The sequence below is a fragment of the Megachile rotundata genome, chromosome 7 (genome assembly GCF_050947335.1).
Source record: "Megachile rotundata isolate GNS110a chromosome 7, iyMegRotu1, whole genome shotgun sequence".
Taxonomy (NCBI): Eukaryota; Metazoa; Arthropoda; class Insecta; order Hymenoptera; family Megachilidae; genus Megachile; species Megachile rotundata.
The window spans coordinates 1,961,733-1,979,229 of NC_134989.1; the positions used below are offsets into that span (position 1 = coordinate 1,961,733).

General features: G+C 34.1%; 1 protein-coding gene across 2 annotated transcripts in view; it reads right to left on the reverse strand.

Annotated features, from left to right (window-relative positions):
* The window catches only part of LOC100877819 (uncharacterized), a 688,459-nt gene that overhangs the window by 6,549 nt on the left and 664,413 nt on the right, over window positions 1-17,497 (reverse strand). Inside the window, exons 7-10 of one of the 2 annotated variants that reach the window (XM_076533686.1) lie at window positions 12,888-13,067; window positions 3,608-3,933; window positions 1,596-1,756; window positions 430-927 (exon numbers count right to left, since the gene is read on the reverse strand). In XM_076533686.1, coding sequence (XP_076389801.1) covers window positions 430-927; window positions 1,596-1,756; window positions 3,608-3,933; window positions 12,888-13,067 — 1,165 coding nt within the window. Of the gene's footprint in view, window positions 1-372; window positions 928-1,595; window positions 1,757-3,607; window positions 3,934-12,887; window positions 13,068-17,497 lie in introns of both variants that reach the window. The other variant, XM_076533685.1, reaches the window with a different exon arrangement.

The window sequence follows — 17,497 nt, forward strand, 5'->3', positions numbered from 1 at the left end:
TTTGCATTGTATGCTTTGCTTAAACTTTCGTCGATTGAATAATGAGTTGATTATCTTTTTACTCGTGAAGACCTAACGCGCTATCATACAATGTGCGGCGATTTAATAATTTGATTATTCAACTTATAACGATCTGATACATCACTATATCACGCATTACGATTTAACGGATAATTATTATGTATCGCGTGACGATCTAATGCATAACTATGTAATATGTGACAAACTATCACATGACCACACATCACGTGGCAATGTAATGTATAGCGGTATGACGTCTAACTGTAATGTTCGGCTAATCATAAATCGGCAATGTAAATGATAATGGCATAACGAAAACCTGCTGTATCATAAAATGAAACATCAAATAACCTGGTATGTCTTGGTCACTTGAATGGGTAGCCTTGTTTTTCGTCATGGTATCGATACCTGCGCTACAGGCTGGATTGGCGCTCTGATAAGCGGGATTCTTGTAACTGAACGCGGTTGTACTCGAGCTACTCGTCGAGGAGAGTACCGGTGGCATCGAGGCCGGTTCCGAGGGTAGATCATTGTCGTGTTCGTCGCTGGACAACGCGTTTATCGTTCTTCTCTCGTAATCGGTCTCCGTTCCGTTATTCCCTTCATCCTCACCGATAATCGGCCCGCCTCCAGGATACTCCACATCAGAGTCTTGGCTGCAGAACTGAAAATGAGGCTTTCCCTGGGGTGCTGATAAGTCGAGAAAACTCGGTCGCGCCGGTGCCTTCGAAGAATCACTGGAATCGCAAACGTCGTACAGCGGTGGCGGATCGATTATGTCTGTTCCAGGTGTGTTCGGTTGGGAATTCGTTATCTGCGTTCTGATCGAACACTGGTCGGAATCGGATGTCTCTGCTTGGCTGGCCGTCGATGTCGTTTGCACGCTTGAATGCTTCTCCAGAGTTTCTGCAAGGATGGATGTTTTAGATCGTGTTTTATTTTTTGTAAATGGGGTTTAAAAAGCCATGAATCTAAGAACCTATAAACGGAGCCCACGACACAGGAATTAACAAATTTGCGGCAGATAGGCTCTATCTTTATAGAATATGCGGCGATCGAGTCTTTCCGTCGCATACTTTATGAATCTAGATAGACCATAATTACATTCTATACGCACAAACACCTACTTCGCGGCGTGCTGTCGAGTTATATGTATAGAAAAAAAAATAGCTATACAAGCTTTGCCTATGTTCGACTGTCCAAAGGTTGACATGTTCAAGAAAATCTTTTAATTTTGTGCCGCCTCCGAAAAGGTTGAAATGCATTTAATATATATACCTAACGAGTAAATAGGTTTCATTCATACCTGTTACGTAATTGTATGATTGAATGAAATAGAAATTACTTCATTAGGAAATAGAAATTATTTTATACTTTTTAGTGCATTTCGAAGTCGGTGTATTTTTTTTCTTAAAATTATTAAGTGTTATGATCAGCGAAATATATATCTTTAATATAGTACCCCTAGGTCAATACAAAATTGCAATTATTAAGTTATTCTGTTTGCTTGTTAAATTGTTTTTATTTTTCTATGAATAGTTACTTAGCTTTAATGAAATGTGACGAAATAATACCTTGATCATTATCGGTATTAGGTGTACGCGTGGCAAGTCGACGAAGCCTTCTTGGCGAATTGCAAGATGCTCCAGGTGATTGTTTACAACTAGAACCACTTGATGTACCTGGTGAGAGTTTTCGAACTGCTAGATCGCAAAGCATATCTACGGCTTCTTGCCTGCAACAATATTTGAAACATAATGTTTGGACGAAATACCATGATTTTATTGATTGGCAATTTAATATTTAGTTGAAAAAATAAGAACGTTTAAACCTTATTTTCCTTTCCAATGTATGATATCACTATAGATAAATTCATAATTATATACAGAGTCGGTGTAGCAATATTCTTTGAGTTTAGAAGTGAACAATTTTGTAAGTTAGGAATGTAGAAGTTTAAAAATTTGGAAATTTATGAACTTGTGATTTGGGAATTTTTAAATTCGAGAATATGAAAGTCAAAATTTTTATATTTTGAAATGAGATTTTTAAATTTGAAATTAGTTTAAAGTTAATTTTTCAATTGTAGCGCAAAGAAAGTTGTTTTAAACAAAATTATTTTATTTACAACCATATGTATTAATACATATCTTGCAATCTGCATATACATATGTGAAGCATAAATCATGTAATTGATCCGAGTTATAATTTTGGCTTTTATTATAGACAGAAGAAAGTCGTAGAAGATAAAGTTGCATAGTACCTACAAGGACATTTATTTTTAATTTTATTCGTGATTTTCATGAACACAACATTTGAATTCATTTTCAAATGTTGGAAATAAGCGACACTTTTTTTTGTACGAAATCTCATTTTCGAAAAAGTTAATGGCGAAAATTTATTGAATATACAATCAAACTTTAGATTGTTGAATTGATCATTTTGAATTTCAATAAAAATTTCGGAAGCATATTTTTTTTTAAACAAATAACTTATCGATATATTAGAACTAACATATTGTGTTGCTAAAGTAGTGTGTAAAAAGCACGGTTCCAAACCTTATTCTTTAAAAAGTTTGTACTTTGTTCATCTTTTTGTTTTTAAAGTTTATGAAAATTTTTTGATAAAAAATGTAAAACTTTTTAAAATGAGATAAAAAATCCTATATGAAGAACATAAGGATAACTCAACACATTAAGTACTCTAGATTTGTTCGTAGATGATCATTGTATCAGTAAAAAAATGTGGTAATAATATGTTTTTTGGTACTCTTAAAATGATATTGTAATATACAATTTATGGAAGTACGTATAAATCTTCATAATATGTAAAATTATGAACTTAATAAAAAATTAGTAATTCTTCTTGAAATTTGTTTAACTGTTCCAAACTTTTGACTGACATTACTTCATTAACATTACTCCTAAATGTAATTGAGCATAACTGAATTTATGATTCAGTTTATGATTCATTTATGATTCTTTGAATTTATTCAACATTGTTTATTAAAGATAGGAAGTTTCACACGAAAAAAATGTCAATGGGCCTCAGGCCGTGTTTGTACCTAAGAGTCAATTGAACGAATACGTTGCAGACCGTTACTTTTCCTCAGGAATTGGGCGCCAGTTTTACTGTGCGTTTTAGAAAAGTTTTTCATTTTTAGTTCGCTCCTTGAGCCGTGCAGACGTTTCCTAGTCACTTCAGTAAATTCATTTATTTTTAAACATTCTTAGTATCTATTTTATTTAAATAAATAACCACCCCATACTCCAATATGCATATTCTCCTAAACACTCAGCATAATTATACAGAATGTTTTTTAAACGAAATTATTTTTGTAAAAATGGTTATTATTGTAGAATATACGAAAGCATTAACAAATATTCGAACAGTGATTTGAAACAAATGAATAGTTCTTCAAGAAATGGAACAAGATAATGGAAAAAAACTTTTTGGCGAAATGAAAAGCTCTGCAGTCTTTCAACTGGAAGAAGGGTGCATGTGAATTAACGAAATTTCACGTTCTCATTAAATCTCAAAAGCGGTTTAATCAAAGAAAGAGAAGCTCAAAATTAAACGAAAAGTTTACCTCAAACTTGTTCGCGGTGGACGGAGCGGATGATCAGGTTCGGTCGGAGAAAGCGCAGAGACAGGAGTTTGCGCCAGATCCCTGTAAAGTCGAAGCTTCACGGTTGGTCCACATTGTCGCAACAATTGGACAGCCTCTTCGTGGCTCATGGGCGACAATGGAGCACCATCTACAGCAACTATTTTGTCTCCGGGTCGAATTCGGCCGTCACTTAACGCTGGTTCTCGCACTAATGCTCTCACATAATGACCTAACGCACTGCTGTCTGCCTTCCTCAGGGTAAAACCCAGGCTACCATCGACCTTCGTCATTTCTATGTCGAACTCCTGCAAGAAATTATACAAGCATTTCGTTTAATTAGATTACATACGGATCGAAAGTCTTAACTTTTTTTTGCAAGTTAGGAAACTGCAAAAGAGGAGCTGAAACTATTCTTGAGACAAGTACGAAGGAAAACGAAGCTAATTATAACTACTTTCATTACTTTTGTCATAGAGCATTTTAAAGTTTATCACATTGTAACAAATATTTTACAAATTTTTTATATACTGGATATGAAATATGTACAAGATTTGGTCGTATTTAATCTGAACTTTATCAAATTATAGCGGATCCATAAATTAAAAATTTTGTGGAAGTATATTACAGATCTTTCTGAAATAAATAAGAAATTCGCTTCCAATATTTTTTAGCATTTAGTTAATTTCTCGATGTGAATGAAACCGTATTTGTAAGAATTGTCCTTGGCACTATTATTTTATTCATCAAATTATGTAAAATTTTCTATTTCAAAATTCACTGCTTGATGTATAACAATTCAATAAAATAAATACTGACCAATTTGTTTTTCGTATAATTCATAACCTACAGAAGTCATTGTAGGTGATATATGTATAAACACGAGGCATTCATCATAAATGCATCGGAAACTACGTATTCCGCAGGAAACACCAAAATCTAAATTGTAAACGAACTTCGATCGGCTTTTGTACACTCCCGGGGATTTCCTAGGTGTAACAGATAGTATATTCATTGATCATTGCGTTATGAATGTTAATTGCACTGCTAGCTCCACTCAGAAACAAGAGGAAATTGAAAATGTATATCTTCCTTCGGTAGTCAATATACACTTGGATCCTTTTGCACAACTATATTAGTATTAGTTATTGGTAAAATTGTGCATGTGCTAATTAGAGTACTGTTATGTGCTAATTAGACTACTCGTACTGATTCTTACGCATACGTACGAATTAAAAAATATTCAATTATTTATACTAGTTTTTTAAATAACAAGATTTTAAGAAAATCTCCGTTTCAATTCTATTTTAAGTAAATGCAAAATTATTGTTTTCAAATATTTTTGGACTTGAATCAAAATCGATTAAACACTGATTATCCTGAATATTTTTATGATCTCCATACTCTGTAACTAGTGTAATTTCTTTATAAAATTTGTATATTGTTTTCGGTCTTTAATTAAAAGTAACTAACGGCTATGATTACTTATTTCCAATAAAAAATTATTGTTACAAGTTTAAATTAAAGTTTTTTTCGATTTCACAGAAGCACTATACATAAATATTCATTGAAATTATTTTATAATTAATTTTTACTTTTGTACTCAATTTTTCATTAAATAAATAGTTATCCTATTTTTAATAAAAGGAATATGAAATAGCAAATTTCTTAACATTTTCAGAAAGTTGAAGACACAAAATGGAACGTTGAAAAAGAGTGGAAATTGTGTAATCGATAAATTGATAATTTTTTTCTAGCAATATATTAATTATATTGCAATTGAAAATCGTATAAAGACATTTGCAACAAATAAATTTCATGCTACAAATATTAACATGAAAATTTGTTTTTCTATGTTTGTGTGTTACGAATGTTTTCTTAAATTTGTACGAGCAATTTTCGAAAATGTCGTAGATACATTTTTTAGACAGGAAGTACATTTTTTGTAACGAAAGTGGAACTTTGAACAAGAAGAGCAACACAACAAAAACTATTTCATTTTCAACTGATATACTTTATAGGTATAGAATTAATGACTCGTAATAATAATGCAAAATACGTTAATTCAAACGCTATAAAATTGTAAATGCGTTTTTCTTAAGATTGGATGTTTATAAGTGGTCATCGCGCTTATTTAAATATTACTAAACCCATTTATTTAACTGAAACAGTGAGGCCAAGTTTAGACCAGATTTTTTCGCAGAAGGGATTCTGTCATGTTTGATATAAAATTAAAGGTTTTGTAACGCTGATCAGGAATATACATATCTTTTTGAAAAATCTGGCCCTGTACTCGAGAGAATATGGTCCAAAGGTCCGCTTCCAACAGATGGCGCATAGACAATTTGATCTTTTTGAAATGCGAAAATTACCAGTTTAATTCTCATTTGACCGGAAACTCATTTGTACATTTCAGAGTACAATCAAAGAGTAGGGTTATAACAGGAGACGACACTAGACAAGGAAACCTACCTCCTAGAGAGAGACAGAGGACATAACCAATTTAAATGCCCAAATCAAAAGAATTGGGGGTGCGCATGTGTATAGTGTAAAAGTATGGCAATCGAAAAAAAAATATTTTAAACCTGCATATTCACCAGTAATTTATTTGTAATAAATATTTTGTCATATCTCCGTAACATCTGTAATTTCTAGTGATATATAGTTTTTAACCGACTTCGAAAAAGGAGGAGGTTACTCAATTCGATCAGTATTTTTTTTTTTTTTTTTTTTTTTCTATGTATGTTCGCCGATTACGCCTAACTGGGTTGACCGATCGGAACGAAGCCTTTTGCATCTGTTGGGTTCAGACTCCCCATTGGTACCATAATCAAAAAATTTTTCATTTTTTAATTGCAAAGTGTTGTTATTGCAGAAAAACCGGCAACTTTTAAAATAAACTTTTCTCGATTTTAGTGCGCTTTCAATATCTTATCGCGGACATGATTCTGTACAATTTTGTTCATATACAAATTTCGCGGAAATGTTTAGTTTTCGAGATATTAGCGAAAAAAATTGTTATTAACTTTTGAAATCAACTTCGAACGATTTTAATGTCCTTTTAATATGTTGTCAGGGACATGGTTCTGAACAATTTTGTTCATATACAAATTTCGCGGAAATGTTTAGTTTTTGAGATATTAGCAAAAATTGTTGTTAACTTTTGAAATCAACTTCGAACGATTTTAATGTCCTTTGAATATGTTGTTAGGGGCGTGGTTCTGGACAACTTTTTCCTCTTGCGAAATTGACGGAAAGCTTTTGTTTTCGAGATATTACAGAAATTGTTGTTAACTTTTGAAGCCAACTTCGAACGATTTTTATGTCCTTCTAATACGTTATTAGTAGCATGATTCTAAACGAGTTTTTCCTTATGCATAATTGGCGGTAAGCTCTAGTTTTCGTGATATTAGCGAATAACTATTGTTATTATTATTAGTGGAACGCCCCGTGCTATGCACGGGAAAGACAAGAAAGGGCAATTACAATGCACTGTACCAAAACACTAACTAAGCTTTGCCGCTTTGACACGCAACTTATGCAGCAAGATGAGTTCACGTTGACGTTGGTGTATTATTCCCATTGCTTGGTACAGTCTCCCTACCGTTCTAACAAACATTTTTTTTATTTTTTAGTTGCAAAGGATTATTTTTTCTATGCATGTTCGGCGGTTTTTCCTAGGTGGGTGGTCCGATCGGAACAAAGCCTTTCGCATCTTGTGGAGTCTAACTCCCCATTGATACCATTATCAAAAATTTTTTCATTTTTTAGTTGCAAAGGATTATTGTTGCAAAAAAAGTTAAAAAACGAATATCCATGTTGTCTTTTACTTAATTATGTCCATAGCATTTACGCAGACAAAAAAAAGCCCGGAAGAACTGTCTGACAGTATCCTATACAATTCTCCCCATTCCACTAAAAAGCGTGAAATAAAATAATTTTCAGAAAAAAAATACACCGACTTCGAAGTGCACTAAAAAGTATAAAATAATTTCTATTTCCTAATGAAGTAATTTCTATTTCATTGAATCATACAATTACGTCACAGATATGAATGAAACCTATTTACTCGTTAGGTAGTATATTAAATACATTTCAACTTTTTCGGAGGCGGCGCAAAATTAAAAATACCTCAGTAAACGTTATTGCCAATAACCAGTTGATTGCGGTATGGCGTATTGGAAATTAATAAATCCTAAGAAAGAATACGAACCATTATAGATATATCTGGTAATATACGTAAATGTAACGACTGCATCTTCATTTCGCAACGTTTCTGATATAAATGAAATTGAATCGACTTCGTTCGCATGTGGAAGCCAGGGATCTAAGAACCTATAAACGGAGCCCACGACGCGGGAATCACCAAATTTGCGGCAGATGGGCTCTATCTTTATAGCATATGCGGCGATCGAGTCTTTCCGTCGCATACTCTATGAATCTATCGCTTTGTATATATGCGTTCTGTGTAAATCATCAAATTGGCCGAAGAACTAATATATGCGTTCCGCGAAAACAACTGATAGAGCCGAGAAACGCGTACATGCGTGCATGCACATAAATCTGTGCATGTACATATAATATGTCCAGAATTTGACTTGGAATGCTTTGAACAAAAACCGCGTTAAAGCACAAATATGCGCTGGCAATTTTTAATGACTATCGCGGCAGGAGCTCGGCTCCACGGTACGGTTCACTTCGAACCGTCCCGTTCGCAACGGGCTAGATAGGCCATAGTTACATTCTATACGCATTAACACCTACTTCGCGGCGTGCTGTCGAATTATATGTATAGAAAAAAAATAGCTCTACAAGCTTTGCCTATGTTTGGCTGTCCAAAGGTTGACATGTTTAAGAAAATCTTTTAATTATGCGCCGCCTCCGAAAAGGTTGAAATGTATTTAATATACTACCTAACAAGTAAATAGGTTTAATTCATATCTGTGACGTAATTGTATGATTCAAAGAAATAGAAATTACTTCATTAGGAAATAGAAATTATTTTATACTTTTTAGTGCATTTCGAAGTCGGTGTATTTTTTTTCTGAAAATTATTTTATTCATTTTCTTATAAGTTATTTGTAATGATCATTTCCATAATACATATTGTCCAAATATATTTTGTAGAGCAATAATTTTGGTATACTTTTTCCTTTTTCAATTTTTCAACGTCGTAAAATTGATAAAAATACCTCAAAAGTTTATACATATATAAGTAATACACGGAAAATTTATTACAAACATGTTCCGTACAACGGTACATCTGGGTGAGGATTTCGAAAGTTTATTTATGATCGGTCCGTTAGGCAGCCGTTTTTGAGTTAGAATATTTCGGGTTTTTTCTAGTTGTTAATTTTACTACATGTCTTGCCATAAATTTAGAGTTAATTTTCGCTTCATCCTCAACGATCATAAACACGGTTTTTTCCGAAGGGTACTTTAGAAACGATCACGCACGGACCTAACGGGAACTTATGGTCGCCAAATGTACCTAGAAGAAAAAATCGCGCCGTTGCCGGATGTTCGGGGACCTCCCGCCAACTCACCGGATTCCCCACCCTTCCTAGACGAAGACGTTCTAAGGGAGCTATGAAGGGTGGGCCCAATCCCAAAGGACACGCTGATCGGAATTTCCTAAAAAAGGCGAAAACCAATCAGCGTCCGTCGACAACGTCGGAGTCAAGACGACAGCGAGTCGTCAGATTCACGTACACATTATCGAGAGAAACATCTCTCATATTCGCTCTTCATTTCGTTGCGAACATAAAAAATCGCCAACAGTCGGGAGAACTTTGAAACATTGCTTGTAACATTGATTGTTAAAGCAAATCGCGTTGCGGTATTTTTTAACTTCAATTTTTATCGTAACGTAGTACGCGATACATTCTTCACGCTACAAATATATTCCAAATTATTAGCGGTTGACATGAAAGTAGATTTGCTTGATTTAAATTTCCGCTCGTTTGTACAACCAATTTAAAGAAACAGTGTTTTCGATAAATCAAAGGTGTCGACTGAGAGTGTCGCCTCTGGTTTACTCTGCAGTAGAATCCTCTTTTCTCGTGTGCATTTGAGAGGAGTCATGAAAATAGAAACCTTGGTGAACTGTAGAACCAAAGAAGAATCAATAAAAGAAATGATAAAGTCGCTTTTATTAATTATTTATCGGGTATTGCCAGTAAAGGAAATGTTGCGCAGGGAAGGGTGGGGTATAATAACTGAATTGTTGTGTCCGTAGGACAAATATCAGATGATAGTCATTACTGCAATAGCTGACGGTGCACGCACCATACTCGCATGTGCAGAAGTACGAGATTATCTGTTGAAAACGGATCTTTGGACACAATTTCCCCGAGAACAGGGACATCAAGGAGGCATATACTACATAGGAGGTCCCGTAACTGGTGGTATAACCAGGAAAAGTGGTGTATCTACATACAAAAATAAGTCGAAAATGAATAAAAATTTGTCGAGTATGCCTACACTTGATTTACTTTCTGTTTGACTTCGCTGTGAAAGATTGCTGTGAACTATTTTTATTCCTTTCTATCAGCATATACAATATTTCTACACATGGAATGCATTGGGAGTCAAGGTGATAACATAATATTTCTTGCGTTATTCTCCACATTATCTTATGCTTTTCGAACAGAACGATTAATTTCCGCGCATTCGTGACAACATACAGTAATCGAGGGTATACTGATATGATCCTCGAATGTTCCACTTCGTATTCGAAGGAATTTAATTTTTCAACAGGACAAAGCAACATCACACTATAGTCGCGAGGTAAGGTAGTTTTTAAATAAAAATTATTGGTGCTAGATCAGCCGCGGTGGTAGAATTTCTCGACTGCCACTATCTTCCAATCTTTCACCACTGGATTTTTATTTGTAGGGTTACATTAACCCTTTCGCTTCGGCAGTCCGGTCCGCCGAAGTGTCGTCACCGTACGGAAGCACGCGCCAGAAATGTGCACAGTGCGCGTGGTTTTTATATATACATTTTTTAAGTCTTAAATAATTACTATGCTTAATAAAACAATTGTTGCTCTAATATAGCATGTATTCCTCACATTTTAAGATGAAAACAGTTAAACAAAATTATATTAGTTACTCTAAAGACATTAGACTAATTGCAGTTGACAAATTCTTAGCTATTTACATATTTACAATTTTTTATTCTTAAAAAAAAGAATAATACCTTGAGCCGATCTATTCTTAATTCTTATAGAACACGATATGTATTCGTAGAAAAATGAATATAATCCGCAAGATCCGATAGATATTTTGGATGCGGTTTTGATATAACACCAAAGAGTAGGTGTACTTTATTGATATATTGGATTAATCGAATATATCAATAAAATCAGTTCAAAACGTTCTGCCGATAACGAAAAGTTTGTCATTGACCACAGATGGTACTTGTATACACATCATGTGGATGCCGGATATATCCGGCGCTCGAAGCGAAAGGGTTAAGTCACACTGTGTGTAGTAATAACGTAATAAGTAAACCTATTCGTAGGAATATGTTAAAAAGAGGACAATTGTGTACGCAACAACATGGAAATCACTACTAGCAATTTATAAACTGAGCGAAATTACTCCTAAATATTGTAGCCTTGACTCCTAATGTATTCCATGCATACAAACATTGTATATTCTTATAGAGAGAAAAAGAAACAGTTTACTCATATAAAAAAAATGTTATTCTACATTTTTGACTAATTATTTTATGTAGAATCATCCCCTTTCCGGTTATACTATCAGTTACAAGGCAATCTGTATCTTTGTGATCAACGTTACGAGACCTTTAATTTATACCAAACATAACCACAATCCCTTCTGCGAAAAAATTTGGTTTATTGGCTTATAGGAGACTGGCTTCACTCTTTGGCACAGCTTTGTTGCATCACTATGCAATCTTTCGAATAGCAGATCTATTGGTGAATAATTTTGCTTTTGAGTGCATAAAAACTACTAGTGTAGTCGCTCTTAATGGTATTAACCATTACTGGCATGGAGATAATAAATGCCACATAACTGAATAATGAGATAAGTCCTGTCATTCATGTACTGTTATAGAAAATTCATCCTTGTCTACTTGTAACAAAACCACTATTATTATCTTTTATATAAGGTGTTTCAAAGTTAAACGAGTAAATTTTATTCGTTATTCTGTGAAAAAATATAAGTAAAAAATGTTATTCAGATATAAGTCATTTAGAAGAAAAATTATAATAAAAATATAAAACTAGAAAACAATAGCGATTTTGTTTCTGATACATTATAATGCAGGAATAATCTAACGATTTTTATCGTCTCTACTCATAATGGTTATGCTTGCTATTTCATTTAATAATATGTATATTAATAAGATTTTATTTTTTACCTGGACTGATCATACATTCGTTTTCACTATTTCTAGACTACCGTCTACTAGTATTTTTAGAAGAAATCTCGTTTCTAGTATCATTAACAGACGTAGTTTTAATTATACGTATAGCTGCCTGAATAATTAGGTGAACATTATTGTGATTGTTTATCTAAAAATATTTTTGAATTTTATTATATTATATTTTTATCTGCGAGAAACTGTGAAGGAATATGGTATGCTATAAAAGTCGATTTAAGGCAAAAATTAATTGAACGGACTAGTGATGTATGTATTTATCAAGTTAAAATCAAATACACGAAACATGTCAAACTTATATTCGGAACCGAGATTATTTTATAGAAGAAACATGAAAGCATTTATAGCCACTTGTGTATGTATATAACACTTCTTTTTATTTTTATCTATCACATATTTACAGATTTATTCAAATCAATCTGATTAAAATTTCTAATAATCTCATATAATTGCAGTGGTATACAATGTGTATGTTATTTTCATTTTCATCTATTTGTTCTGATAATATTCAATAACATTTGTTATATAAAATTATATAAAATTTATTTAATATTAATATTAATAATAATATTTAATATTATCAGATTTTCAAAAAAAGAAAGGTATCTAAAATTTTGTACAAGAACAAATATGAAGAAAAACATTTTTGCATAATGTGAAATCGTGATATGAATTTTCCAATACTGACAACATTGTATCAATAAGGACACCACCATATCTCAATTTCACTTTTTTGATTAATGGCCAAAGAGGTGGAAAATCGAGGAATTCGGTGATTCAGTGATCCAAGAAATTCGGCTATCTAGTGGATCGCAACAGAGGAGAATTTTCGATAAGAGTTACTTACGCCGCAGGGTTCGATTTGAAGAGGCGGTAGAGGGTTAAGAATCCGTAAGGGTGGTGGTGGTTCTCGTCTAGCCGGGGGTGGCGGTGGTGCACCCGGTGGTGTGACATTCGTATCGCCTGGAAGTCGACACACCACCAGTTCTACGGTGCTGGGTGTCGTTCGTAGAACCTCGAGGGCTTCCTGCAACAAGTTGCATCGATGTCAGATTAAAAGTCGAATTTGATTATTGCTGAAGAGTTTAACAACTAGAGTAAATATCTCTATTATTGCCACTTTATCGTCGTTAATATTTTCCGAACCGAAAAAGTTATATTTTTCTTACATTACATAAATGACTTCTATTTTATAAAATAACGATGTTTTATGCGTGAAATATAAATACTTAATTAATAATTATTACATTATAAAATGGGATGAGGACGTGACAGGGAAAAAATGGTAACTCTTATTTTCCACCTTTAACTTCCCGTTTATTTCGCAAGCAGGTCCACGACCTTACTCTTCGACTAACAGTGATGAACTAAACTTTCGTACTTATAACACTCACCCCCACACATCCTGATGCATTCTAACCCGGAATCATTCTTTCCTCTTCCAAACCGAATCGCTCTCACTCTAAACCAATCATTCAACGATACACGCGTATTTCTCAAGCATTCCTCGAACTCGGACACACAACGCGACACTCGACTCGATGATCCAAACATCCTCTCGCAAACGCTACGCAGCATTCACTCGGACTCAGGCAAATAACTCATTATCGCATCTCATTCACACTCAAAATCCTTACGCCTGGACTAAATATAATAAATTAGGCTGGGACATGGCGGTCGCTAAATCGACGCCACAAAAGAATTTATGATGCTCTTAAAATTATTAACTTCAAACCTTATATGACGCATCCAATAATAATCAACAGTACTTTTTTTGATCTTATTAGAATTCAAACTAAATAATTTTTATCGGCCATAAAAAATTAATTAAATTCCACCCCAACCACTCACTGGCTAAATCGTGCCAGATATGACTTTTTGTGAGAGAATTAAACTTTTTTAAAATAGGCCAAAACTCCAAGAAAAATTGTTGAACGTGCCGAACGGTCTCTAGGACGGGTTTAGGGGACGGAGAGCCCTTCAGCAAGCACAAGCGAGTTTAGACGTTTATAGGTACAAAACATAACTTTATTGGCGATGATCTTTTAGAATAGTTTCTTTAATTAAGTAAAATAAAGGAAACGGCAGATATACGACAGCTGTCAGTTATGGAAGGTGTCGTGTTTATGTTTAAATAATTAATATAAACAAAGAAAATCATTTAATCTTTCATAACGCCTTTTCCTAATAAAATTTGATGACTTTTATATTTTCAAATTTTCAAACATAATTGTGTACAATATCAGGTGATTCATGAGAAACAGAACATCTAACTATTTCGGTTCACCTTAAAAGTAGAAGAAAATGTTAGAGAAAAAATAAGTTAAACAGTTAGTTATATGGCTTAAGGGGTAACACCACTCTAGGATTTTCAGAAAGTCGATTTTTTTTTCTTTGCTAAAACAATACTTCAGGGTCTTAAGAACAGAATGCCGTTTGATTTATAGTGGAAAACAGATTTTAAATGGTTCAATTATCAATTTTGCCGTAGCGCCTCAGAGCGCGCACTGAGTACTCGCGCGGTATGTTGCAATTCATCGCTTTTGTATTATTGTTATCATTTAAAATAATAAGTTTAATTGTTTCCTACAAAACAAACAGAAGCATTCAGAAAGCTGGAGAAGGTGGCAAACACTGATCTGGATAGCCAAATGTATAGTACAAGCATTGCAGATTAGCGGTGAATAGAGAATTTGAGGATTAAAATGTTCATAAAACTTCAAACGCGTTTTTCTCGAAACCAGTTTCTTCATACTGGGAGGACGGATTTCTCAGTGACTACTGCATGGATTGAATTGAAATTTTTACAGTAGCTGCACAACAATATTGTCCTTGGAAGTACGTAGCCGTTTTTTGATTGAATGTAAACTTTTTTTTTTATAAACAATTTAGTGCTCATTTTTCATGCAAAAAGTCGATTCATTCCTTAAAAAACGCATAACTTCCACAAAAATTGATTAATCAGAAAACCCCTACTTCTATAGCCAATGGTATACAGATTCTAAATTTTTTTGATTTTTTATTCCGGGACTCACACATAGCGAGAAATCCGTCCTCCCGTGGCGATGTTTTTCCAAAACGTGTTTCTGACGATGGGCTCTGTCGCCACCATTTTGTACGAAACTGACAATAAAAAAATATTTTTTTGTAGTTCAATATGTGTTAAATAAACCCTCTGAAAAGAAATTCTTTTCCATTTGTCGTTCTTCCAAAATAAATTGTCAAAGTTAGGCCTCTTTTTCGGGCTCTAGAGTGGTGTTACCCCTTAAGGAGACAAATATTGGGATATAACAAAATTTTCCAACTTTTGTCGTTTTAAAGGTTTTTTAAAGGACATCGGCAATTTTTAGATTGTAACATATACTTTCAACATCATAGGGTTGTACCGGATGTCAATATGAGTACGATAATGTGATACATGATGTGATACATGTCATAACTGTAGGAATTAAAATGATACAAATGGTTTTGCACCGTTTGGATTCGGTTTTGTGCAAAATAAAAATAAACTCTGTTTATTATTTAACAAGGAACAAATTTTAACACGAACATTAACAAACAAAACTTAACTCTAACACTAGCAAAACACAGAACTTTTAAAAATAAACGATGTTTACAATCTTTTAATAAACGCCGAACCTTCACGACCTTTATCGACTTTTACAACTTGTTTTTTAATGCGTCTTCTCTTACGACCAGGTTTCTAATCAACAACGCTCTTTTTTCCCGATAGTCTTTTAAAAAAAAACTCATCAATCCCGCTCGCTCTAAAATGCCTTGAAACGTCGGTAAACGTCGGTAACTCTTACGCAAAATAACAAAACACATATTCTAATATCATTCATTACTGTTAGGGTTTGGTCGAGCCCTGATATTGCACTACGTGCCGTCTATGTGCTGTGTTGTGAAGGACCACCCAATTTGACCGGATTGGGGCCGTTAATAATGATGCACGTGATTAAATAACAGAAAACAGTTTATTTGAATATGTGGATGGAACTATATGTTTGTGTGTGAAAGAGTGTGTGAAACTTGAATTTTCTATGTACTGGTTACTGACTAGTCTGATCACTAGCAAGTTCTAACTAAAGTGTCACTCTGAACCGTGACTCTACTATACTCTTTGCTAACTATACTGAATGCTGTCTGCTCTGTTGGATATCTAACTATTTTCGAGTGTTCTACCTTAGTTAACACCTTTGTTCTCCCTTCCATTGCGCCCTTAGCGTGGTACTTTTCTGGAAGGGGAACAGAAGTTCCTACGGGGGAGGACGGCGTTCCGGGGAGAATCTGGGTTTTTCCCGAATTCCGTGACGTAGCTCACGGTCTGCGGGAACCGTTACTTTGGAGGCCCAGATCGCCCTCTGACCTTCTAATCTTCGAGGTTTATGACATGGCCTGTGTCACTGAAGCCAAAAACTCTAATGACTAGTGCAGCAATAAATAAATCTGCTAAAAACTACAAATTGTCACGTACCATCGTAGTGCTGGCACGCAGATGGTACGGATACTAAATTATGGGGTTCAAAAGTGACCGCTTTCTCTCGTCATGTCGTAAACCTCATCTATGCGAAACTCTAACAATTACCGACGATTAATTATCAACATTCGGTCAGTTGGTTACTGACAGCATCATTCTCTCATTCCCGCACTCCCACATAACTTTCAAATGACTTTAAATAAACGATACCTTAAAAATGTACAAACATTTTATTTAAATTGAAGTAAGGCATGTTTAAAATGATGATCTTCAGCAGTCACGCAAACAGTGAAATTCTTGCAGAGCAATCAATTGTTCTTTTAATTGTTTTCATTCGAACTGTTCTGCAAGATCTAAATATTCGTTCTCTTATGTTCGTTGGTTATGGTAACTTTAATGTTTAAAAAATCTGCAATACATGAAAAATGAGCTGGACAGCCATCATAGTGGTATCATATTCCTCAACAAATATTTAAAGGATTATCTTAAAAAAATGTAGGCATTTTCTTCTAAAAGCATTAGGTACCTTGTTACGTTTAATGTACCGGATTTATATCCGGTACAAAAATATCCACCACAAAATATCCACCTTTTTTACACATCAATTCGTTTACGAAAGTTCCTCACCATGTACACATGACACATTATGCGCGATGAGTAATTCAAAGAAAAGAATCAGTTATTGCAAGATGTATTATTAAGAAAAAAGATGAATATTTTTAACGTTTCGATACTAAGGACTGGACAATTGTGGTGCTTGTGTGATTGTGTATTTGTTTAGTGTGGGTTCCGAAAATTGTACTATTATTATACGGAAAACATCAAATATGACAGTCTCCCTTTTTACTTGACAATCCCATAGAGCGGGTATCGATATGCTCTTGTGGATTTTAGTGAGTAAATAGGTTTCTTGTCATACGACGATGTACTTCAAAATTAATGAGGAATTCTCGCATCGTAAATTCACTCATGAGGTA